This window comes from Lithobates pipiens, unplaced genomic scaffold (assembly GCF_037356315.1).
Source record: "Lithobates pipiens isolate NorthernLeopardFrog02 unplaced genomic scaffold, aLitPip1_a1.2 Scaffold_8, whole genome shotgun sequence".
NCBI lineage: Eukaryota > Metazoa > Chordata > Amphibia > Anura > Ranidae > Lithobates > Lithobates pipiens.
The window spans coordinates 628,639,998-628,666,912 of NW_027507903.1; the positions used below are offsets into that span (position 1 = coordinate 628,639,998).

General features: G+C 43.5%; 1 protein-coding gene and 1 pseudogene across 2 annotated transcripts in view; both read right to left on the reverse strand.

Annotated features, from left to right (window-relative positions):
* LOC143962401 (olfactory receptor 10A7-like) overlaps positions 1–15,462 on the reverse strand; it is a 34,834-nt pseudogene extending 19,372 nt beyond the window's left edge. Inside the window, exon 1 of the transcript XR_013270680.1 lies at positions 15,154–15,462. The product of XR_013270680.1 is annotated as an olfactory receptor 10A7-like (transcript). The remainder of the gene's footprint in view (positions 1–15,153) is intronic.
* Positions 3,933–6,353, reverse strand: LOC143961499 (olfactory receptor 10A7-like). Its single transcript, XM_077470795.1, has one exon. The coding sequence runs from the start codon at positions 5,458–5,460 to the stop codon at positions 4,504–4,506; it is 957 nt and encodes a 318-aa protein (XP_077326921.1). The 5' UTR covers positions 5,461–6,353; the 3' UTR covers positions 3,933–4,503.
* Positions 15,463–26,915: the final 11,453 nt, after the last annotated feature.

Here is a 26,915-nt window from a genome sequence, read left to right on the forward strand (position 1 = left end):
AGATGGTCGTCCTGCCAAAGGTATTATATCTACTGCGAACTTTACCAATTAAGATACCCTTGAGCTTCTTTAAAGCTCTTCACTCGCTTCAGATGAAATTTATATGGGGTCATAAACCGCCCCGACTGAAGATGACGCTACTGACCAGACCCAAGGACAGGGGGGGCCTAGGCGTTCCCGACTACAAAAAGTACTACTACGCCACACGCATTATCGACTGGCATTGTCATTCTCACCTCAAAGACTGGGTCCTCCTGGAGGAAAACTCTGGCACAAGCCCCCTCAGGTTTTTACCCTGGATCCCACGTGCAAAATGCCCCACAGCCATGTTGGCACATCCCACCATTGGAACTACCCTTTCCATATTTCATAAACTAACAAGGGATTCCAAGTTCTCCTCACCCTTGAGCCCACTTACCCCGATGCGAGACAACCCGGATTTTCCCCCGGGTTTGGGTAACCCCTTGCTCACACTGTCCAATCCGAGTAGGCCACTATTGGGGACTGATTGCTTCCTCAACAACAAGATGAAAGACTTTGCTCAACTCAAGTTGGACTGTGTTATCCCACATTTGCCTATGTGGACGTACTTTCAACTACGCAGCTATGTCAATGCCACTAGTCGTAGGCCTTATTTTTCGAGAGACCTAACAAACTTTGAATCAGTGTGTGCGGGGGGAGAACCAACTCCAAAGACCACATCGCTTTCCTATGCTTGGCTACAATCATTGGGTCCACGGGAGGACCTTAGACTCAGGGAGCGTTGGATCCAAGAACTGGGAATGTCGATCTCTGAAGATCAATGGTATAGGGCCTGTGTCCTTTCTCACAAATGTTCTCTGAGCACAAAAATACAGGAAACAGCATACAAGGTCCTCACTCATTGGTATGCCACCCCAGTGAAAATCCACAAGTGGTACCCGAGCTCATCAGATAGGTGCTGGAGGTGTGGCACTGAAAGGGGCTCTCTGTTTCACATATGGTGGAACTGTGAGTTGTTGAAGCCATTCTGGACAGGGGTTCGGAAACTGATAGTCCAGATCACGGAGACCAGACTTGGGTTGGACGCTGCTTACTGTCTGCTTCATGTGTCCACTATGTCTTTTAAACAGTACAAACACTCTCTTACGAGGCACATGTTGAATGCAGCAAACTCTCTTATCCCACTTTTCTGGAAATCCACGGCCATCCCTACCCTGAAGGATTGGTTGAATAGAATCTCCTTCATCTGTGAGATGGAGGACACGGCTGCTCAGTCCAACGAAAGAGTGGAGCGCTACCATAAGACCTGGACTCTGTGGTTTGTCTTTAGATACTCCCAGACTTTTCGGGACATGATGACTTAGGTGGATCTGCCAACATGGAGATCGGTCGCTTAAGTTAGTCCTGTGTCTCGACAGATTCCTCCAGACATATCTGTTCTGACCTAGGGATTACAGTTTGTGCATTCTATCTACTACTTGATCAGTGATATGCTACCTTACGCTACCTCTTGATATAGGTACCCCTCCCTCCCCCCTCTCTCTCTTACTTCCTCTTTTTCCTTTTTCTGGATGTTGATTATATCCTGCTTCTTCTATAGTCTATTACTTTTCTTCCTTCGTTTCCTTTTCATTTCTCAGATATATGTGGGATTAGCTTACATTGAGGTGTTTCTTGATGACCCAACCTCCAAGGGCTTTTTGGGTCTATTTTGGAGGCATTTGATTCTCCGAAGGCAATACCTCTGTGGCTGTTTATGTACACAATGTTGACATGTCTATGTTTTATCCTGGCTTGTAATAACTCATTGGTGTCAATTATGCGCCCACGTTTATGTTTTTGTATTTTGTTCATGCAAATAAACTTTCTCTTTAATGAAAAAAAAACAACCCCACATTCCCAAAATCTCTACCTTGAGCGCCAACTATTCCAAAAATATTCAAAATATGGACTACTGATATGTATTTTTACCTTTTTTTTAAATGTACCAGTTGCTAATAGCACTGGTGTGGTCTGCAGAATCTGTCAGCAACATACCAACCATGGTAAAGCTGACAGCCATTTGGGTATCACATGCATGAGAAAGCACAGGGATATGCACCAGAGAGCTGGGTGGGAGCATCTTCTCGATAAGAAAAGTAGGCAGTAAATGAACCAAACTCACGGCCAGGACAAAGTTCCTCCATAATCAAGGTCAAAAGGCCAAACTGTGCCACCCCATGAACTAGGTTAGCAACTTAGGTTTTTAGATCCTGCCCTTTTTGCACCTCCCTCTGCCAATTCATGGCCTGTGTTGAACCACAGAAGCGGGCATCCAGATGTGATTTTCTGCCAAGAAGACCATGTTTACCTTCAACCATCATTGTTGTAACACACTGTCAGCATCAGGATCAACATGATACACACGTGGTTCTGCAAGCATGCACAGAAAGAATATATAACCCTCATGACACATCAGCACAAATACGTTGGCAGTTGGGAAGGATGCTGGAGGGAACAATGCTTTATCTGGTGGTACAGCCTCAAGTCTATCACCTTGGTAATAGTGACTGCACATTCACCTCTCCCTGCCTTGCCTCAATGGCCTGAGGTGGTCACTCCTCAGAGCCACCAGTATCCTCTAGCTGCCTGGGAGCCTATGCAATGTCCTAGGCAAAATACTGTAACACTGATTTTCAGCTGGTATATCAGTTGGTCAGAGGCCATACTGAGCCATAGACTCTGGAGGCTCTTTAGGGACAGAGGTGGCTCATTCCCTTACTAGCAAGTGCCAAGCCAGGCTGTGTGTGACAGCCGGCTGACTGCCCTTTTACTGTGAATGTTCACAGCCACACCTACTACGCCTGATACACGTCCTGAACATGCTGGTACAGCAATTTCTTGTTATGGAACCCTACTTTTCAGTATATCTTGAGGCAGGCCAGATGAGTGTTCAGATTCATTAGTTGATCATAGCAACTGAGTGTTCTCCTGGCTAAAATGCAGCATCGACACAAGTAGCCCGCCAACTGCCTGATATGCAATTCACCCACTTGATGTGACCTCACATTGGCTATGCTGAGCAGCTGCGGTGGCAGCACTAGCAGCACTGGACCATCACCAAATGAATGGGTCTTGATTCAGGATGTGTGAAACATCTTGTCACCATACGAAGAAGTGACCAGAATAGCAAGGCAGGTATTTGCAACACAATTCTATTATTCCTGTTGAAACATACTGTGTTGTGTAATAGACCAGACACTGGAGGCAGAACAGTAGGAGAAAAAGGCAAACTTCTTATCTCAGTGGTAGCAAGGTCCTCTGCCTACTGCCACCATCTCTGTGAGACAGAGACAGCAGAAGGTAGAAGATTTGTAGGGATGGAGTGCCGCTGGCCTAGGAATAGTAGGGCTGTGGTGCTGGTAGTGAGGGGGAGGGTTGGGGTTGCTGGCATTGAGGAGAAGGATATTTAGGGATACTTCAAGAATTTGATTGCTGCCCAATCCATGAGGGGGGAATCTTATGGGGGTCTATGACACCAAGAGGGAAAACACAGTTCCCCACTCTGAGCTAGTGCAGAAACGTTCCTCTTTGCCACACCTCCTGATGGTGCCTGGATCCATTGGCCTATAGGAATAAATGAAGGGAAAAAGTGAATGGGAAAAAGCTGTCTGCCCTCCCAAGATGATGGCCTTGGTTTCAAACTGACAAATCTGTCACCGTTGCACTTGTGAGCAACAAAAGCTGGCACCAAATCACCCTCCCATTTTATACCCCCATTTCCATATCTGCCATTACATTTCTTTAATCTGGTACCTTTATCCTACCACACTTTAGACATAGTTGCAGGGAAAAAACAAAAGGTATTGACTTGTTGTCTCACACAAGTTTACTTTGGAGCTGCCACTCATTCATGACACTGACAAATTGGCCCTTTCCATGTTTTAATGGTCAACAAAGGTAATGCTATCATATAGGGAGGTTTACATGTTCACTTTACAGTATTAGTCCAAATATATGGTATGCAGAGTTTTTGGGGGTGGGAGAACACACTTTTTAAAAAAAAATACAAACAACACAAAAACTTGCAAATAAACATATCTTTATCACAATAAAGGGTGAATTTGTATGGTGGCCATGTTTGATATACACTATGTGGCCATCCCATTCCAAAGGATAGAGTTGTCTCTCACTTTATCTGTGGAAATTTGTGTCCATTCAGCCAAATAGTATTTATGAGATGGTGTTTGGATGAGAAAGCCTGGCTGTCAATTGGCTGTCAGTTTATTCCAACAGGGAATGAAGTCAGGGTTTTGTGCAGGCTATTCAAGTTCCTTTACACCAGGTCTTTATGGAGCTGGCTTTGTACACAGTGGCATAGTCATACTGGCACAGAAAATGGACTTCCTCAAATGAAAATATTAAAAGCACACATTTGTCCAAAATATCTTTGTATTTAGCATTAACATTACTTTTCATTGGAAACACCACTGGAAATATTGGTCAAGGGTCCTCAGACCTTTGGTTATGTAGCATAACTGCTCATTTTGCTACCATAATGTAAGTTAGATTTGTTTTATTTTTATCAAAGGCATTCTTAAAATCCTTATTCCTGAAAGTGTATATGATAGGATTAAGGGATGGAATAATTACAGTGTAAAACAAAGAGAGGACTTTGCCCAGCACACCTAATTTTCCTCTAGTTGGAAAGAAATACACAATGGCTAGAGAACCAAAAAATATAGACACTACAATTAAGTGAGAGCTGCAGGTGGTGAATGCTTTTTGTCTTCCTGCAACTGATGGGATCTTTAGGATGGTTAAAACTATATAGATATATGATATAACAATTATGGTAAAAGGAGCTAGACCAAAAAAGAAACTTAATACGATGATCTGAATATGAATCCATGAAGGATCTGAACAAGAAAGCTCAATTATGGGTTGTACGTCACAGAAGAAGTGATCGATGACATTTGGTCCACAGTAGTATTGACTGCATAAGACTATGGAATCAAGTAACATAACTTTAAAGCCCAGCAACCAAATGATTATCACTGATTTTAGGCAAAAAGTTTGATTTATTATAGAATTGTAATGCAAGGGCTTGCAGATGGCCAGGTAGCGATCGTAGGACATCACGGCCAGCAGAAGACACTCAGAAACCCCAGCAGTTGCACAGAAGGAAAACTGGCTGATACATCCAGTAAGGGACATGGTACATCCATCGTACAGTGTGATATGAAGAAGGTTAGGAAGGATAACTGTACTTAGCATCATATCAATAATTGATAACTGAGTAATGAAGAAGTACATGGGAGACTGAAGGTTTTTGCTTAGATGAAACAAGACTATGATGAGAAGGTTTCCAGAAATGGTAACACAGTATATGATAAACAGGAACAAGAAAAGAAGAGATTTAATACTTTCAATATTTTGAAATCCTAAAAGTATAACATTGGTTACATTATTGTGAAGGGCCACCTGGTAAGAGAACATATTATGATTTACATCAAGAATGGGTAATTTATTTTCCCAAGGGGCCACATGAGAAAATGGGACTGTTGTGGAGGACTGAACTTGCAGACCTGGGAAGGTCCAAAGCAACCAAAACTGTCCCTTTACATCAAAAGTGGTTTTAGACCAGCTAGAAAACAGCGATAATAAATTAGAATCACTTGCAGAATTGAGCGATATCGATTTGTGGGAAGATCCGTCATCAAATACTGAAAAGTAATGACAGCGACAATTCTGCAACTTTCAGTGTTTTTGATTTGATTACATTATTGAATAATAATTTTTATTTTTATATTATTATTTGGTATAATTATTTATAGTTATTTATTATATTTTAATTTATGATTTTGTTTTTCAAACTTTATCATACCCGGGATGTCTACTAGACTCTGGTTAGGACAGATTTAAGTGAGTTATTCCTAAGAATTACAGGCCTACAATATAAAACACCAAATGTCCATGCAAAATAATTGTACCGCTTTCAGCACCTAAAATCTGACATAATCATATCGCCGGGGAGGTTAAAATGTATCTAAACCCAGGAATAAAAATGCAATATGGTGCAGTTTTCCATTCCTTAGATGTGATTAGAAATAGGCTAGACACCCCTTGGTTCAGTTTAAACTTCAGAACTTTAGAACATCACAAAAGTACAGACCAGAACGATGAACCCCATTGAAGTCTATGGGCATCGAACAGGAAAAATCAAAAGTCCCCATTTTGAAGGCTTATATGCAAGTTATTGGCCATAACAAGGGTATAGGATCCTGGGTACTGCCCTGGGGGACATGTACCCATGCAAGAAAAACTTATATTTTTTTTTTTTTAAAGGAGCAGTGATTTTAATGATACTTAAAATGAAACAATAAAAAATAATAATTCCTTTAAATATAAACGCTGGGGGTCCAATTAGTCTGCCTGTAAAGTGGAAAATTCGTACCGTGTATAAAACCCGCTGCAGCAAAACTGACATTTATGAAGAAAAAAAAGACATTTACTGTAGCCCTGGTTCACATTGGTGCATTTTGAAATGCAAATTGACATGTCAAATCGCATATCAAATCAGCAACAATTGCTGGCAATGGCACTAATCTGTGTGATGCTGCATTTGCGGATAATCGCTGTGACACTGCATTTATGGCACTGCACCAATTTAAGAAAGTCGTTTCTGTACTACTTTTTGCCATTTCAGGGTTCTATTTCCATTGGCATCTGTTCAGAAACCCATACAGATATCGTTGAAATTGCAGCCAAAATCGGGACTGACATGTGGGAACTGAAATCGTGCAAGTTCAGCTGAACTCGCACGGCTTCATTCCCACAGCTCACTGCGAACCTGGGCTCAAAAAGATTTTCCCTGCAAGCTTTCTTTATTTAGTAAATGAGAGCTTGGGGAGCCAGTCTGTATGATGAGGCCACATTTTTTGCACTTGAATAAATTCTGGTGTCTCTTTGGCAGAAGTCAAATTGTGAAGAAGTCAATATATAGTATACTGAGGCCAGGGTTAACTTTTTTTACATAAAGTCTAGTGTCTCTTTCACAGACTTTAGATAGAAGCAACAGGTGTGGAAAAATTGGGCTTTGGGTGTTGGTGGTGCCTTCAAACCATACCCCTATAGGGGTAATTTTGATGAAAGCAAGAATTGTCCTTGCTGGAAAAAAATTAAATATGATACCCCTGTCAAACAGTTGTAGAAAAATTGGTCTTTGGGTGTTGGTGGTACCTTCATCCCTTCACCTTCTAGAGGTAATCTTGATGAAAGCAAGAATTGGCCATGCTGTAAAAAAAATTAAATTGAGACCTCTGTCAAACAGGTGTGGAATAATTGGTCTTTGGGTGTTGTTGGTGCCCTCACCCCGTAGCCTTTTAGAAGTACTCTTGATGAAAGCAAGAATTGACCTTGCTGTAAAAATTTAATTTGACACCCCTGCCACACAGTTGTGGAAAAATTGGTCTTTGGGTGTTGTTGGTGCCTTCACCCCCTAACCTTCTAGATATACTCTTGATGAAAGCAAGAATTGGCTTTGCTGTAAAAAATTGAACTTTAATGCCCCGGTCACACAGTTGTGGAAAAATTGGTCTTTGGGTGTTATTAGTGCCTTCACTCCGTAACCTTCTAGAGGTGCTCTTGATCAAATCAAGATTTAGCCTTGCTGTAGAAAATGTAAAAATTGATGCCCCTGTCACACATTTGTGGAAAAATTGGTCTTTGGGTGCCTTCGCCCTGTAACCTTTTAGATGTACTCTTGATGAAAGCAAGAATTGTGCTTGCTGTAAAAAATAAAAAAAATTAGCACCCCTGTCACACAGTTACAGAAAAAATTGGTCTTTGGGTGTTGTTGGTGCCTTCACCCCATAACCTTCTAGAGGTACTCTTGTTGAAAGCAAGAATTGGCCTTGCTGTAAAAAATTTAAACCAAGTGGATCGTCTACTGGAAAGCTCTCCATGTCTGGTTTCACCCCTAGATAATCTCCCACCATATGATACAGCCGCTGCCGAAGGGATGTTAAAGCTAACAGCCCTGGGCGCCGAAGACTAAAACATTTTTTGAAATGCATTAATGAGGCATCCCCCTTCTCCATCACTTTTCCTTTGACCAACAGAAGCTTCAAAAGTAGAATTTCCATGAGACTGTAGCCTACCAGAGTCTGGAAAGAAGCTATATAAACTCCTCTTTAAGATGTCCTCAAGATACAGTATTTCAGCCTCTGCTCCCTCTGTGAGGACAGGATAAGTTCTGAGACTTTCCCCTTGTAACGGTGGTTTTCAAAGAGGGTTGTCAACCAATATTGATCCTTATCCTTGATGCCAATTCTCGGGTCCTTTCACAGGCTTTGAAGAATAAAGGAGCCCATGCACTGCAAGTTTGCAGAAGCATGACAAGAAGACATCTCATGGTCACTGAGGTTTATAGGACCTGGAACTGCCTCCTCTCTAGTAGCAAACTGAGCTGTGCTCTATCTATCTCCACTACAACTGCGAAAGCTTCCTATGGGAAGTTACCTTTTATAGTGTGGAGTGGGACTATGAGAACTGAGCTATGATTGGAGAAAGTAATCATCACTTTGTCTAATTAGGGCTCTGACAGTGCTAATTGACAATGCTTTACACCTGACCAGCGGTCAATTAGGGCTCTAGAATGCAATGTGAAGCATGCAGTGCATTGTGGGGCGCTCAGCGAACATCCTGCCAAACTACCCACACATTTGGATGTTTGCCTGACAGGAAAACAAGCGATGTTCGGGCCGAACTTTTGTGATGTCCGCATTCATTTTCCTTTTCTGTATTTGCTTGTTACATTACATGTTATGCATGGTCTTCTTTCTTTCTAGTGGTCCTAGCAAAATGGATTTGCCTTGCCAAAACTCTATTATTGCTAGAGGAACCTGTCTGAATAAAAGCAATAGCCTTCTTGTGTTTTGTAGGGTAGCTTTAATTCCAAGAACAAAACATTTTATACATTGAAGTTTCCAGTCCTTAGATATGGTTAGCCTGTCAGTAACACTCTTCAGAGTTTACTAAAACTGGCAAATGAAAAATCTGGTGCGGCTCTGCATAGAAATTAATCGGCTTCCAGTTTTTTTATCAAAGCTCAATTAAACAAACCAAAGTTAGAAGCGGATTGACTACCGTGCATAGCTGCACCAGAATTTGCACTCTCCAGTTTTAGTAAATCAACACCTTTCTGCCCTAGAGTAACAACACTCATTGGGGTTTATTTACTAAAGGTAAATAGACTGTGAACTTTGCAAGGGAAGTTGCAGAGCTTAGTGAGTAAGGTAAAATGCTATTTTTCTTCTTTTTTTTAATTTTTTTTTACTTGGTATTCTTTGCAAAGAAAAACCTTGTCAAAGTCAGTCAGTAAGCTCTGGGGTGAACTCCCTTGCAGTGCAGCTAACTTTGAAAAGTGAACAGGCAATTAAACAAATCAACCTCAGTGACTGTGCTGTGTCTATACAGGATCAGTATGTCACCTAGGATAGAAATTATTTTAGAGCTTGTGAACAGCTCCTTCTCCCTTCCTCTCCATAACATAAGGGGAGGTTTTCTGCAGTTTACAGAAGAGAACTGGACAAACCTGATAACACTGCTTGAGATTGCTCTGCAGAGTGTACAGAGACTTATGCCACGTACACACGACCGGACTTTCCATCAGAATAAACTCTGACGGTCTTTCCAATGGAGTTCCGCTGAAATGTACTTGCCTACACATGATCACACCAAAGTCTGTTCGTTTAGAACGTGATGACATACGACGAGGCTAGAAAAGAAAGTTCAATAGCCAGTAGCCAATAGCTGCCCTTGCGTCATTTTTGGTCCATCGGATAAGCATACAGACAAACGGTTTTCCCGATAGGAATTGATTCCGTTAGAAAGATTTAAAACATGTTCTATTTCTAGGTCCTTCAAATTTTTTTTTTTAAAAAGTCAGATGAAGCCCCACACATGATCGGACTATCCGATGAAATTATTCCGTCTGACCTTTTCTGCCTGAAAGTCCGGTCGTGTGTGCGCTGCATTACAAGCTCACTTAAATTCTGGAAGGATCAACTTTTTTTGCACTTAGCCCTTGTACACACGGTCGGACATTCTGACAACCAAATCCGTCTGATTTTTTCAGACGGATTCTGTCCGAAACTGTTGCATACACACGGTCGGACAAAGTTGTCGGAAAATCAGATCGTTCAGAACGTGATGACGTTATTTCATTTTGACGGGACTATGTTCACGCTAGTGGCCAATAGCTTTGGTGTAGGAATTTGATCTGAGCATGCGTGGCACTTTGTCCAATCGGAATTCTCCCTACACATGATCGGACAAAGTCCATTCGGATCATGTTGTCGGAAAATTTTATAGCCAAGCTGGAAAACTTGGTCCGTCGGAACAGTCCGATGGAGCCCACACACAGTCGGATTATCCGACAACACGGTCCGATCGGACATTTTCCGTCGGAATGTCTGACCGTGTGTACGGGGGCTAAGACTTAAAATATCTCTAAACTCAACAAAAATATTTTTACATAAACATTTTTACATATACATTTTTAAAATATAAATTATAGCATAACTAAGCCCAAGAGCAAACATTATATGTATATATATATATATATATATATATATATATATATATATATATATGTATATATATATATATATATATATATATATCTGACCGTGTGTACAAGGGCTTAGCCTGCAGTCACTCCGGGTACAATTTAGAGTGGTGTGATTTGAATCCCGACTTCAAAGAGATTTAATACTATTTCAGCACTACTGTGTGTTTTGTAACAATTTGATACAACTTCAGTGAGATTTGTTGTGATTTTAATGTACTCCTACTTGCATAGTTACATAGTTACATAGCAGTTACATACTGCAAGTTCTGGTTCAGTTATGTTGTGCAATAGTCATCCCACCACAGGGGTCACTGTGACTGAAATTTCATGCTGTAGACTTCCAGAGCTCTTGCTGTAGACTCACCACTGCAACTTTGCTCTTGCTACAGACTTGCCATGCAAATTTGCTTCAATTTGGAAAAGTGTCAACTAGAATGTATGCTTCAAGTATTCTGCAAGTGTTCAACTTTCTGGTGAAAATGTTAACAAGACTTACAATTCAACACTGCCACAAATTTATGGCCAGTTAACCTTGCTATCTGGGATGTGGATGTGTAGAAGTTGGGAGAGGGGCTGTCCATGTCACAGAGAGGAACAGTCATGGTCAGACTGTGCGGGGATCTGATTTTGAAGCCACGTAATGAACAAAAGTTTAACTAGCAAAAGGTTAATATTTAACTTCTTTCAGGAACATGCAGTGTTGATATAGACACAGGTACGATTTGCAGCACAATTTACATTATAGTCTATGGCAGTGACATCGTCCTGAAAAATTAATGCAGGAAATACTTTTCAAATCGCACTACTTGAAATCATACCTATTATTATTATTATCATTATTATTCAGGATTGATATAATGGCAACAGTTTGTGCTTAACGTTAGGGCAAATAGTAAATTATAATACAAGTCAGGAGGAATCAGAGGGTTAGACACTTTTGATGATTAAGGCTTACAGCTAGCGAAAACCCCAAATTCTGTATCTCAGAAATTTAGAATATTGCATAAGATCAATATGAAAAAAAGATTTTTAATACAGAAATGTTGGCTTACTGAAAAGTATGTCCATGTACAATATAGTATGCACTCAATACCTGGTCGCCCAATTACTGCATCAATGAGGCGTGGCATGGAGGTGATAAGCCTATGGCACTGCTGAGGAGTCATGGAAGCCCAGGTTGCTTTGATAGCGGCCTTCAGCTCGTCTGCATTGTTGGGTCTGGTGTCTCATCTTCCTTGTGACAATACCCCACAGATACTCTATGGGCTTTAGGTCAAGCACATTTGCTGGCCAATCAAGCACAGTGATACCATGATCATGTGACCAGGTATTAGTACTTTTGGCAGTGTGGGCATGTCCTGCTGGAAAATGAAATCAGCACCTCCATAAAGATGGTCAGCAGAGGGAAGTATGACGTGCTCCAGAATTTCCTGGTAGAGGGCTGGACTGACCTTTGGACTTGATAAAACACAGTGGACTGACACCAGCAGATGACATGGCTCCCCAAATCATCACGTATTGGGGTTTTCACTAGCTGTAAGCCATAATAATCAAAATTTAAAGAAAAAAAATGCTTGAAATATATTACTCTGTGTATATTACATCTGTATAAAAATTATGAGTTTCACATTTTGAATTGAACTACTGAAATAAATTAACTTTTTGATGATATTCAAATTTAATGAGATGCACCTGTATAACAAAACATTTTCAATTGTATATTAAAAAATAAAAATAATGTTGGCATTAAGGGTTGGAATGAAGTAAAAACATAAAAAAAAAATGAAATGAATATCCTAGAAGGCTATAGATACACAAAATGCTTCATGTGCTTGCTTTGGAAGTAGTAATTGTATCACTGATATCATTGTAATGATGAAAAAAGATATTAAAATGAAAGCGGTGGATGAGATGCACATCGAAGGCGTTAACCCTTGTACACACGGTCAGACATTCCGACAACAAAATCCGTCGGATTTTGTCTGACGGATTTTGTCCGAAACTTGTGTTGCATACACACGGTCGGACAAAGTTGGCGGAAAATCTGATCGCTCAGAACGTGATGACGTTATTTCGTTACGACGGGACTACGTTCAGGCTAGTAGCCAATAGCTTTGGTCTAGGAATTTGATCTGAGAATGCGTGGCACTTTGTCCTATTGGAAATCTCTACACATGATCAGACAAAGTCCGATCGGATAATGTTGTCGGAAATGTAAATATAGACATTGACAGGAAATGGGGGGGATTAGGGAGAAAAATAAAAAATATGGATGAAAGAACCTTCACATAAAAGACCTCAAGAGAAAAAATGTGGGTTCAGTTGGACTTTTTAGGCATAAAAGAAGTTGTAAACACAACCGATATATTCAAGAGAACTTATCTCTATTTATTATCAAAACAGAAAATATAAACAACCAAAAATAAAAAAAATTTACAAACACAAAGAAATTTTTTCCTCCTTATACATACACATTTAAGACCTAATTGATATCCTATCAGAGGTAATATAGTCCACTCAAAATTTCCAAAAAGGAAAAACAAAATACATATTTATATAGATATAAAATAGAGGATATCAACCATACAGTCGGAAATTACATATGTTCTGGTGCTCTACATGTTTCGCGTCTAATAGATAACGCTTCTTTAGGAGCTGATAAAAGTGTTATTTCTTCATAAGGTATGTCCCAAACAGGGAACCCAAGCCAACGAGGAAGGCAGAGAAGTTGACAAAATTTCAAACACCCATTTTTCCAAAAAAAAGAAAAAAGGGGGGAGAGTAGAGATTGGATGGTAAATGAAAATATAGGTTTACAATTGGTGGGATCACTTCAACATTGTGTTGAGCCCTAGAGCTTCAAACATACGGTTTTAGTAGGTGTTCATAATATGTAGGTAGCCGGGAGGTAAGTGGTGATAAATACTCTGGTTATCCCCTGAGCTTTAAGTGTAGTGATCCCCTCCAAAAAAATGGCGAGCCAAATTCCCGCTGGCTAGAGAGGGAAGACAATAGGGGGAACCAAAAAGGCAGACTCTTCAGCCCGTTCGCCCCTATAGTGTTTGTTATTTGTGAAAATTATGGCCGCTGTCCTCCAATGTTGTCGGAAAGTTTTATAGCCAAGCTCTCAAACTTGGTCCGTCGGATATTCCGACGTAAACAGTCCGATGGAGCCCACACACTGTCGGATTATCCGACAACACGGTCCGATCGGACATTTTCCATCGGAATGTCCGACCGTGTGTACAAGGGCTAAGACTTAAAACATCTCTAAACTCAACAAAAATATTTTTACATAAACATTTTTACATATACATTTTTAAAATATAAATTATAGCATAACTAAGCCCAAGAGCAAACATTATATATATATATATATATATATATATATATATATATATTGCAGCTTACCAGTCCTTAGATGTGGTGGCCGCTTTTCGTTTTCTGCTACAGAGTTTTTCTCCTTTGTTTCACCTTGTGATATTATGAATAACACACTTCCTGTCCTAGGTTGACATTGCATTCTCACTTTTGCCTAGTACATACTATCATTTTGTTTTGTTCAAACCAGCGGGCTTAACGAAAAAAAAACTGAGGAGGTCGGAAGGAGCTCGCTGTACTATCTATCCGATGTTAGTAAAACAATCTCCCCGCTGAGCTATTGCGTTCTGAGAGGGGGACTGCCCCCCACCAGAGCACACCAGTCAGTGCTCACACCTATTGGCTGCCGGCACTGAACAGATGGCAATTGGATACTGGTTTTCCGCATGTCCATTTGATAGAAGCCAGCCGGCTGGTGTACACACAGGCTTATTGTCACCTGGTTTCTCTTGAACCGGCATATATTGGTTGATATTTAGCCCGTGTGTATCAGGCTTAACCTTGCTTACTTATCTTATCTAACTTACTTGTCACCCAGGCTGGACTTCAAGCATGTCCTCTTCTCTGCCTCATAATTACAGTAGAGTAAGGCCCCATGCACAGTGGGCTTAAAAAAAAACATATGTTCTCCTGGCAGAAAAAAACGCTCATCTAACGTGTTTTGGTACAAAGTTTAGACAAGTTTAGGACAGCTTTACGTTTTTTCTGCCAGTAAGTTTCAATCAGGAACATGAAACAGAAGGGTTTTTTTTTTTCCTGCCTCTAAACGTGGAGCTCAAAATATGCCTGTAATCATCCTAATGTGCATGGACACATAGAATAACATTGAGCTGCTTATAGAAGCAGGACACAAAACTCCTGTAGAAGCAACTTTTTAAGCCAGTGTGCATGGAGCCTAAAGAGTTAGTAGTTTACACACATAAGAGAACATTGTTTTATGCTTCCAGGTCAGCTTTTTCTAGCAAATAATAAGAACACAAATGTAACCACCTCATGTAAGGACAAGTATGCTGCTATATTTTAAATTTTTATTTTTGGGCTTAGTTACGATATCCTTTATATGAACTATTTAAACTAAAATAGCTACACTATGTCATCTTGACTTTTAGCTATGACAAAGGCACTACAGTTTCTTTGGTCTCCAAACACCCCATGGTGTGAATATTATTGCATACCTCAGTACCAGGTGTGGTTTTAGAGAAGCCTTTTGGATATAATAGTTTGCTTGGAAATGCCAACTCAAGCATTAATGATTGAGGAAAAATTTATTCTGTTGAATAAGTCAGTTGTTTTCTACCCTGTCCTCAAGTACCCCCAACAGGCCTTGTTTTGGTAATTTCTGTATAATAGCTGTCCAAAATGCCAAACCGTCAAATCTGATTTAAAGCACCTGTGCTGGATAAAGGAAAACCTACAAACATGACCTGTTGTCCTGAGGACAGGGTTGAGAAATACTAGAATAGATCGTACTTCAATGTATTTGCTTTAAATATTTACCTTGCTGATCTGAAACATTTTATATATTTCTTGCTCCTCAAGGCACCTTTCTGTAATTAACTACACCGATAATTAGCCTTGCAAGTAGTCTTTCAGGAATTATGTTTTTTGCAAATTGTATTTCTCCTGATACACATCATAAAGCAGCCATTCAGCCATTCAGCTATGGTTATGGGGAACTCTAAAGTTCCTTTAAAGTTTTCTAGGAGTTCCTTGACCTTCCAATTGGTGGTGCCTGTACAGTTCTGGATCCAACACCACCCCACAGAGCCAGTAGCATGTAACCAATGATCTTTTTTTTAGCTGTTTGTAATGTTGGCTACTGATAACCACTGTATAGGGGGCATTTTTTTATTTATTTTTTTACTGACCACCATTGTAAGCCCTTGTACACATGGTCGGAGAATCCGTCGGAATGTGTCCTATCAGACCGTGTTGTCGGATAATCCGACTGTGTGTGGTATGCATCGAACTGATTCCGTCGGACCCAATTTTCCAACTTGTTGGAAATATTTTCCGACCAACTGGTTCGATCGGACATACTCCGATCATGTGTAGAAAATTTTGATCGGACCAAGTGCCACGCATGCTCAGATCAAATTCCTACATCAAAGCTATTGGCTACTAGCCTGAACGTAGTCCCATCGTAACGAAATTACGTCATCACGTTCTGAATGATCAGATTTTTCGACAACTTAGTCCGACCGTGTGTATGCAGCAGTTTCGGACAAGATCCGACAGGCAAAATCCGACGGACAAAATCCGACGGATTTGGTTGTCGAAATCTCCGACTGTGTGTACAGGGGCTAAGAGGTATTCTTCCCACTGAAACCCAAATAATTAATTTCAGCAGGAGTTTTATGAGACCAGGATATTATTTCAAGGGTTTCTCTGGGATAAGAAAAGAGTTGAGAAAGGCAATCTTAAAGGGTATGTAATACTTGTTTTTGTTGTGGATGGAAATTGGAAGGATTTAAACCCCTACTGTGTTTCTGATGCTTGATTTGTCATGATGGCCAATGTCACCCAGACATAAAGTGATGGAAAATCCAAAATTTTAGATTTGTCCCCAGGACAAGAGTAAGGGGTTAAACACCCAATGAGGACAACTGTCTAAAAGGGGAATTCACTCCAGTTATCTTTTTTTTGTTATTTGTAAGGGTGGCATTTTGAAAAACACTGTAAGGGGTTAGGGGATCTTCTTTTTACTAACCACCAATGTAAGGCCAGCTATAGACAGAGCAAATTTCTTTCCTGCAACCAGAGGTTGTTGGTAAGAAATTAGCTTGCTTTCCCCATCAACACAGACAGTGTTGACAGAGGAATCCCTCCCATCGAGCCATTGGGTTCTCCTTGCTGGGGGGGCAGGGGAAGCTGTCCCCGCCAGGAGAACACTGTGATTATTACTAGTGGCTATAACAGTCTCTAGCGATGATCTGGCAGGCTGGTTGTACCCATTATACATTCAGCCTGCCCATACATGGCCCCTGCTGAACCTGTTGAGATTTGAGCCAATGTCCGGTTCAACAGGTATTCTTCCCACTGACACGTAAATAATTAATTTCAGCAATCGTTTTATGAGACCAGAATATTATTTTGAGGGTTCCTCTGGGGGAAAATAAAGTTGAGAAAGACAACCTTAAAGGTTATTTTAAACTTATTTATATTAGATTTATTTTTTTCAGTTTTGGATGGAATATTGAAGGATTAGAACTCCTACTGTGTTTCTATTGATGAAACATTCTTGATTTGCCCAAATGTCCAATGAAATTGGCCAATGTCACCCAGAAAAAGAGTAGTGGAAAATCCTAATTTTTTTATTGTCGCCAGGACAAGAGTGAGGGATAATTGTTCCCGGGGATAACTGTCTAAGTGAAATTCACCTAATTTTTTGGAGATTTCATCTCACATCCTGTTACAACTCTGGGAAGTGAAAGAAAATCTCCCTAATGAGATTCAAACTGTAAAACCAAACTGACAGGGGTTCTAATTCTTTGAGTTCTACAGTTTTTTCCCCTCACAAATTGGAAATTTTGCAGCTTTTGGTCTACTCCACCATTACTGTCCATCAGCACACTGTACTTATAGTATCCATGTTTTACTATAAAAATGTGACATAAACTGCAAATACAAACAGCAAATAGAATGTTACGTGCTTGCTATTATATTTTTTTATTGTCACATTTTCTATTCATTCAAAAATAAGGAATAATCATTGCTCATATACTGGACCCACATAAGTGACTGGTGTAAGATGATCCTGGATGGTGTCTACCAAGAATGAAACAGCAGCTCAGGACAAGAGTTGATCCCTTTGTATTAGAACTACAGGGGCCCCTACTATTTTATTCAGGGACTGTGGAAAGACATATGGTTGTCATATACTACTGGATGTTGAAATGTAGTGTAGGCTTAGCGTATAGGGCAGGGATGGTGAACCTTGGCACCCCAGATGTTTTGGAACTGCATTTCCCATGATGCTCACCCACACTGCAGTGTAGTTGAGCATCATGAGAAATGTAGTTCCGAAACATCTGGGGTGCCAAAGTTTGCCATTACTGGTATAGGGTATGGTTTGTCCTGCTTATTATAGTGCACAGATAGTGTTGTTGGTCTGCTCCTGTATTCCTCCTGAGTATATTGGCACTGGGTCAGCCTCTGCTGGTTTAATAAAAGTCAAGGCTTTTAATGATGTGTAAACAAGTGAACATAGTATTGGAGAACTGCATTGAGACTGCACAAATCCTGCCTCAATAGGTTTTAAATGTAATATACACATGGAAGGCAACTATGCGATTACCAACCAAAATGTGTACAGTTGTGTGACTGTTTATATAAGTGTACATAGATGCTTGGTGGGGGTGGGGGGGGGATCTTCTTGGAGGAAATTAGTTATTTCCACGTCAATATCAATGTAAAACTATTTGATTACTGTTTTTTTATTGTAGGATTTTTAACATGTATATTTGGGTCCGAACTATTGTAGTATCATAAAAAGTCTCTTTACAGTAAGTCTTTTGGGTAATTTTTAAGATAAAACCATTGCAATCCATGTCTAAGTTGGTGGCATGCCATAGGATTGATTTACCGAAAGAATAAAGAGTAAAGTAAAGAATGTTCACTTTGGAAAGTGAATGTTCGCAAATATGTTGAAACACCATTTTTCCTTTGTGTGAAGCAAATACATAATTAAAAACAAAACCAACGAGCACATGATTGGCTGATTAAAATAAACCTCTGCCCACGCTTATCCACACCAAGGGAAGTGGTGCCCCACCCCCCCAGGTACCGCTGCCCATACTCATCTCCCACCAAGGCTCACAGTGGCTGCCCCCCAGACACTGCAACCCACAGCCCCCCACTCCCTCACCTTATATGCTAAATTGAGTGAAAGCGAATCCCTGCCAGTGATCCCCCACCCTCCTCTCTTCATCCCTTTCCTTTTCCTAATTCCACCTCACCCCTCTTTTACTTCCCATCTTCCTTTCCCCATCCCAACCCCTCCTTTTTTATAATTTTTTTTAGGATTTATTCACAACTGGATGTACACGAATCATATACAATTGACCCCCGCTCAGAGTTTGCAGATTTTTCCTTGGAATCTAACACATAATTGTTTGCGGAAACTGCAAATATCCTCCACAATTTTGAATTGTACTTTTATTAAATTAAATTATTCATGTATTCACCCTACTTATCCCAAATAATATGACAACGCATACGAAAGAAAACATGCTTGCATGAATTACAGTACATGTAGTTGTCACGATCTGGAGTCAGGCTCAGAGACCAATAGCTATAGCAGCAGAGCAGATATTCACACAGGTCACCCTGGCTGATGGCACGGGTTCACCTGAGGTGCGGGGTCTAAGCACTAACCGGTATTCACCAGAGCTCCCAAAGGTGGAGATGGGCTTGGCTGCGTGTTAGTGCCAGGTCGCGGTCCTCAGGATAGCCCCACCAGGAGGTGAGCAAGCCGGGGGTCTGGTAGCAGATATAGCAGGTAGAGATCAAGCAGAAGCGTAGTTGAGAAACAAGCCAAAAGTCGGTAACCAATAGTTGCAGGTTGGGATTCAGCAGAAGCGTAGTCCAGGAGCAAGCCAAATGTCGGTAACGAAAGGTAGCAAGGATACGGTCGGCAGCAGGAGAGATAGAAGCAAGATATTGGCTGGTAAAGGCACAATATTCTGGCAAGGAGGAAGTGCAGAGACATGGTTTATATAGGAAGTTCATGGGAGGAGCAAAGGGTTCAAGGTTCAAGGCAAACAAGATTCAAGACATGATCACTAAAGGAATTGTCCAAGGAGCTGTCCAAGGAGCTGTCCAAGGAGCTGTCCAGCATTCCAGGTGGCTCAGCAAGCAGAGTCACTGCCAGACACACCAGAGGCCCCAGGTTCAAGCCCAGGTCCTAACAGTAGTATTATATAGTATTATATAGTAGTATATATATATATATATATATATATATATATATATACAGTACATCAGTATTTTCTAGCACTGTGGGAGACATAGCAGTACAGTACTGTACAGTCGGGTTTACCTTTTTTTTTTTTTAAGGGTAATTTATTAAGCCGCGTTTGAAGTTATATTAAAGTGTTTTGGGAGCATAGTTGGGTGCATATTTAGGGTTTAAATAATAAAAAAGGCATTTATAGGCATTTTCTTTACCACATTTTGACCAAAATTCATGGTTTTTCAGTTTTCGATGTATCTGTGAATTTCGGGGGTCGACGACTTTATATATATTAGATAGATAGATAGATTTCTCTATCTATGTATGTATATATATATATATATATATATATATATATATATATATATATATATGTGTGTGTGTGTGTGTGTGTACTATTGCCAAAAGTGATTAAATTAAACAAAGGCATTGGCACATAGTCAATTGTTAGTTAAAAAACAATTTAAATCTGAATCTATGTTAAGACCCGCTGGCTTTAAAGTATCTAAATTATACAGCCATTTTGTGATACTGATTTCTTTATATCTGTCCCTCGCCAATGTTTTTTTACTTTATCTATGCTGTAGGATGTTAAACGTGTGGGATCTTGATTATGAAATAGTTGGAAGTGATTCAAAACACTATGTTTTACAAAGCCATTGACTAAATTTGTCACGGTTGTTTGGCAAGTAGGATACTTACCTATACTCACCGGGTGTTGTCCTATGAAATGTTATCAATTGTTAGTGGTGTTGGTATGAAAAATTCTGACCACTTCACTCAACAAATGGACATTTACTTATATATATATATATATATATATATATATATATATATATATATATATATATATACATATTATTTGTCTGTTCATAAATGCATATAGCACTTTCAAATTATCGGTGGCTTTGTCGTATGATGGTTTAGCAGTCCAGATTATTTCACACATTGTGGTGGTTTGTGACCTGTCTACAATCAGGTGCATGATGGGTCTGCTGTGAGTACCATTTATCTGTGGACTGTTTACTGATGCACATTTTTTTTTTTATAAACACAGATTTTGTTGTTAAAGGATTCAATTGAGATACTGCATTGTTAAAAGATATTGAAACTGGGGCATGGTCCGAAATTGCTTTTTCGTATATCTCAGTCTCTGCTATGGTTGGGAGCATGTTGTCAGTACAGAAGATGTAATCGATTCTAGTGAAAATCTTGTGAGGAGTAGAATAGAAAGTGAATTCTATGTCCGCAGGATGAAAGAGTCAGTAAAGTGGAGGGATTCCATGGTGGAAGCGAAAAGGGTTTGCCCTGAGTTACCTACTGGATTGTGTAGTAGTTTAGGAGTGGCTCTGTCATTCGTCATGTGTAATGTGGAGTTAAAATCCCTGCCTACAACATGGGGAATATGGGTGAATTTCGGAAAGCTGGTGTATAGGTCTCCAAATTATTTTTTCCCCAGGGTTATTAAGAACATAGATGTTTGAAATCATAAGATCTCTGTCGCCCAATCGGATATGAACTGTGAGGAGATGGCCCAACTGTCCGAGTCGACAGGTAAAATTTCACATGGAAGATTTTTGCATATCAGAATGATCACCCCGACTAGGGATGAGCTTCGTGTTCGAGTCGAACATACGTTCGACTCGAACATCGGCTGTTCGCCCGTTCGGCGAATTCCGAACGTTATGGGCCGTTCGCGCCAAATTTGTGTGGCGCTCACGGCCCAAAATTGAACTGCGCCATCGCGGTGCATTGCTGGCTCATGATTGGCCAAGCATGCACTGTGACCCCGCATGCTTGGCCAATCACAGCGCCGGCAGCGAGGAGAGCCATGATTGGCCACAGGCAGGATGCCTGTGGCCAATCATAGCTCAGGCTGTGTAGTACATGCCCCACACTATATAAGACCGCCAGCGAGGCGGCCTTGTGTAGTGTGTTGGCGTCTGTAGGAGTTAGTGTGTGTTCTGTGTACCTTCAACACAGTATACACCGATCGTTATCGGCCGATTTTTCGTTCTTGATCTTCTGTAATGGTTGTTGTCTGCGTGCCCTGACCGCAGTATACACCGCTATATTCACCTATATAGCTAGCTATATTTCTCTTTTTTAATAGAGCTTGCAGTCAGTGGTAGGAGATTGTGCGTGCTGTCTGCGTGCTCTGAACCCAGTATACACTGCTATATCCATCTATATAGCTAGCTATCTTGCTCATTTTAAATATCGCTTGCAGTCAGTGGTAGGAGATTGTGCGTGCTGTCTGCGTGCTCTGAACCCAGTATACACTGCTATATCCAACTATATAGCTAGCTATCTTGCTCGTTTTAAATAGAGCTTGCAGTCAGTGGTAGGAGATTGTGCATGCTGGCTGTGTGCTCTGACCTGTCCTGTGACTGTGAGAGCTTCCAGAGAGGTGGAGGAGGAGAGGGAGCTGATGGCGTCGGCCAGCCCAGGTTCGGGGCCCTCTTCCCGGACTGGGCCCACGGTTCATCCCCCTGAAGTGAAAGACCTCTCCAGGGAGGAGAGGTTGTTCCTGAAAACACAGTTTGAGCTGCTGGATTGGACCCGGGGCCAGCCGGGAGAGGACCCTGGAAGGATGCAGAAGCGTCGGTCAAGGATCAAAGCCCTTGTGCAGAAGGCCACATTGGCCTATGTGATAAAGTCTGAGAGACTAGCGGACCTGCGGAATCGCAGAGACCGCTCAGCCAGTAGCAGAAGGGGGGAGTACCGGGAGGCCATTGAAGGCCTGAAACATGAGTGCAGAGACCTGTAGCGGCTGCTGGGCGGTCTCTGCGAACGTGGAGTTGGTGAGAGGGGCTTCCTCTCCGAAGTGAAAAAAGAGCTCCTGAGAGCAAGCCAGGAGGGATCCCAGGCAGCCAGGAGAAAAGGCTCTTACCAGAAAGTGTTGCTGGAAATGGAGGAGAACCTGCGAACCCCGGTGGAGGATGTAGTCTCGATGGGTGAGGAAGATCAGCGCCCCGAGGTGGAGACCAGCCGGGTGAGCGTGGCCCCTGGAGCCGTAAGTGCGGAGGGTCCCCGGATCCCTGTTGTTTCACCTGCTCAGCCAGAGGCTGTGGAGCAGATAGATCCAGGTAGGGAACCCCATGATGCACATGGAAGCTCCGGGGGAGAGGCAAGTCGGATGGAACAGCATGGAAGGAAGCTGGTGGTGGTCCTTGCTAGGGGCCATGCTGTGCGGGCCCCCCCAGTGGCCCCGGTCAAGCCCGCAGCATCTGAGACAGTGCGAGGGGTGCCGGCCGTAATGGCGGCCCCCGCCGCGGCTGCATGTAGTGAGGGGGAGGTGCCAGCAAGTGCGGACTGTGTTCAGAAAAAACACCTTGGACAAACATCCTCTGCAGACACCAGGGAGGGTGGGGACGGGGAGGTGGATGTGTCACTTCCTGTTTCCGGAGGTGCGGCCGGAAGTGACCTCCGTGAACCGGAAGTACCACTTGCGGTGACCCCGGAGGTTGTGAAAGAATGTACTGAGGAGGTGGGGACACCCCGGGCCTCGGTGACCAAGTCTCCTGCTCCTCTGGGTCAGGTAGGGGCTTTGGGAGTCTCGGGGGCTCCTCTGGTGGCTACTGCCTTGGGTACCCCGGAATCCTCCAGTGGAGCTTTACCCGGTGGACAGACAAGTTGGGGGGAGTCCCCTATGGGGGAACTAAGGGGAGAATGCCCGGCCTTGGACTTCATCAGGGAACTGGAGGGGTCCCAGCGGCAGGAGCAGGATATGGCACGGGGAATGGAAGTTGCTTCCTCTCAGGCCCCCGCCGCTGTGGGGGGTGTGGCTACGTCTCCATCTGTGGAGGTGGTTGGTAGCAAGGCACCTGTTGGGGGAGGGATAGAGGGTGGGAGTGGGGGGATGTGTGCTGCTCCGTCAGAGCCCATGGGTTCATCTCAGCGGGGGTCTGACCCTTCCCCCACAGTCCCGAATCCCATCTTGGGCATGCAGGAAGAGGCAAACCTCTTAGGTGCCCTGAAAGCTGGGCGCTCATTTGCCCAGGTGGCAGGTTCCTCTGGGCCCCCTGTATGGCCAGTTTGGTGCCCAGAACTTCAGGGCCCCCCCTGAGGAACAGCTCCAGGGGGCACAGGCTTGGACAAGGGGTACGGGGGGTCCAGAGAGGCGCAGGCGGAATGTGGTGCAGCTCAGGTGGGAGGGGACGGCCGCGTGTCCCAGTAGGGGTCAAGTAATTGACTACCTGCTGGGATTACGCTTCAAGGTTTCTGACTTGTTCGCGGTCATACATTCTGCGAACAGCAAGGAGTTCGATGTGAGCTTCGTCTCCGTGGTCTCTATGGAACTTTTCCTGACCCTGTATGAGATCGTCAGGAAGTCAGATCCGTGGAAAAGTTTCCGTGTAGTACCTCTTTCGAGGCAGGAGGAGATAAAGAACGTGACCGTCTTGGTTAGAAACGAGTCCCTTCCTCCTGAGGACATCGCAACCTGGCTGGCGCGGTATGGGCAGCTCCAGACAGGGTTGAGGAAGAATTTGGACGAGCGCGGGGTCTGGACAGGTGCTTGGTTGGTCAGGATCCGGCTCAAGCGCCACAACAACACCGTGGCGTATGTACCCGGGAGTGCGTTTATAGGGAGAGACCGGATCCTGGTCTTCTACCCTGGCCAGCCACGTCGCTGTTTCAAATGTGGCAGTCCCACGCACCTTAGCGCGGACTGCACTATGCCTCGCTGCGTGAGGTGTAATGGTTTCGGCCACTCACCTGAGGGTTGCAGACTTATAGTCTGCAACCTCTGTGGGGAAATGGGGCACCCCTTCAGCCGCTGCCCCAAAGCTTTTAGGGGGTGCCAGGCTGAGGAGAGTGCTTCAGGCCCCAATCCTTCTGGGTCACAGAATGAGGGCGCCCCCCTCCCTCAAAGGGTCAGACCCCCCAGGCGTGAGCAGGGGGCGGGTACTTCAGGGGTGGATATGTCAGCAGGTTCCCCGGCCCCATCTGGTTCTGTGCCTGATGGGGTGATGGTAGGAAATCCAGCAGAGGTTCAGGCTAAACCAAAAAAGCCCTCTGTTAAGAAGCATCCTCCCCCCCCCTCCCCCAGTTCCCGCCCCTTCCCCTCCCTCCCCCCTTGTTTCCCCTCTCCCTGCCTCCTCTTCCCGTCCCCTGCCACCTTCCCTTTCCCCCCCTCCTTCTCCTTCCCCATCCGCCTCTCCCCCCCAGATATACCATATCCGCCTCCGGATCCGGCGGCCCTTCTCATGCCTCCTCCCGCCTCCACGGAGGTGGTGGGTGGTCGGCGGGTTGGCCTGGAGGGTGGTATCCCAATGGACACCTCTGAGGTTGGTAAGGGGGTGAATAAGCGCCCCAAGGAGGTGTCTAGTGGGAGGTCGGACGGTGAGAGTGGGAGAGAGCCCCTCAAGTCGGGCTGGGTTAAGAAAAAGACAAAAAAACAGAAGAGGAAGGGCCTGGGGAAGGAGGGTGGCGAGGACCCTCAGCCCAGCACCAGTCTGGGGGTGGGTGGGGGATCCTCGCTCGCCCTCTGGAACCGTTTTGGGGTCCTATCCTCCGATTCCGAGGAGGATTAACTTGGGTTTGTAATATAGAGAGGAACGTAAACTTTAATCACTAAGGATGACGGTACCCGCTCCAATATACCTTGCGACGATTAATGTTGCAAGTATGTGTTCTGCGGCGGCTAGGTTTTCAGCCTTTGATTTTCTCGGCCGCGTTGAAGCCGACATTTTGTTTTTGCAAGAGACCTGGCTGACATCTGTGGCAGAGATGCACCTAGCAAAGAGGGAGTGGAGACATGGGCCCTCCCTCTGGTCTCTTGCGGCTGAGCCCTGCAGTGGTGTTGCGGTCCTTTTTAAGACCGGTTCGGTGGCTTGTCGACGAGTGATTGAATTAGAAATCGGTAGGTGTTTGATTGTGGATGCAGTCGTGAGAGTGGAATTTCTCCGCCTCATAAATTTCTATGGTCCCCAGTCAAGGAGAGGGAGGAAGGACCTTCTTGCGCTGCTGAAACCATACCTGTTTACATCCCAGCAGGTGGTCTTTGGTGGTGACTTTAACCTAGTCACCAGGTCAAAGGACCGGGCAGGCACCTCAGGCCCTCTGGGATATGATAGTATCTTTTTTAATCGCATAGTGAGGGAGGCCGGGTTGGTGGATGTGCACGTTCACCACTTCCCCAACCTCACTGGTTTCACATACTCCAGAGGTAGTAGTAAGAGTAGACTAGATAGGTTTTTTTTGAAGGGGGACTCGTCCTTTGCGGCTCCTGTGCTGCATGCGGTCGAGTTTTCCGATCACTGTATGTGGCGGACACCCCTCAGAAGGGTAGGGGTCTGTGGCGACTAAATGGGTCGCTAGTTGAGGACCCTGAAGTCAGGTCGGCCTATGAAGATTTCTTTATGGAACAAGCTTCGCTCCTTGAGAGCGGCTGCTCTCGCCAGGAATGGTGGGAAGTAGTGAAGAAGAGGTCGGAAGGCTTCTTCCGTGAAGTCTCTGGTCGTCGGGCAGCTTCCCGGTACCAGGCCTACCAGAAGTTGCGCAGGCGGTTTGACAGCTTGGTTTCTGATGGTGGCCCTCAGGACCAGATTTCAGGTCTGAAGCTTCAGATGAAGAAGTGTCAGTATGACCATCTCGCCTGCCTGGTTCTTGAGAGGGATTACGGGAAGTTCACCAACCCGGACCCGTACAAGAGCTGTGGTGACGCGGTGAGTGGGAAGGTCATACACGGACTGAGGGATCCCTCGGGTTCTTTGGCGAGGTCCAGGCCGGGAATCCTGGGGATCGTCAGAGCCCATTTTTCGGACCTCCTGAAGAAGAAGTCTTTGGACCTGGGAAAAGCCAAGAAATTTCTTGATGAGACTCCACTTGAGGTGGGGTCTGACCCCCTTGGCTCTTTGACAGAGGAGATCTCTGTGGCCGAAGTTGAACAGGCCATAGACTCTTTGTCTCTAAAGAAGTTGCCGGGACCCGATGGGTTCACGGCGGAGTTCTACAGGACCTTTAAGGGCCTCTTGGCTC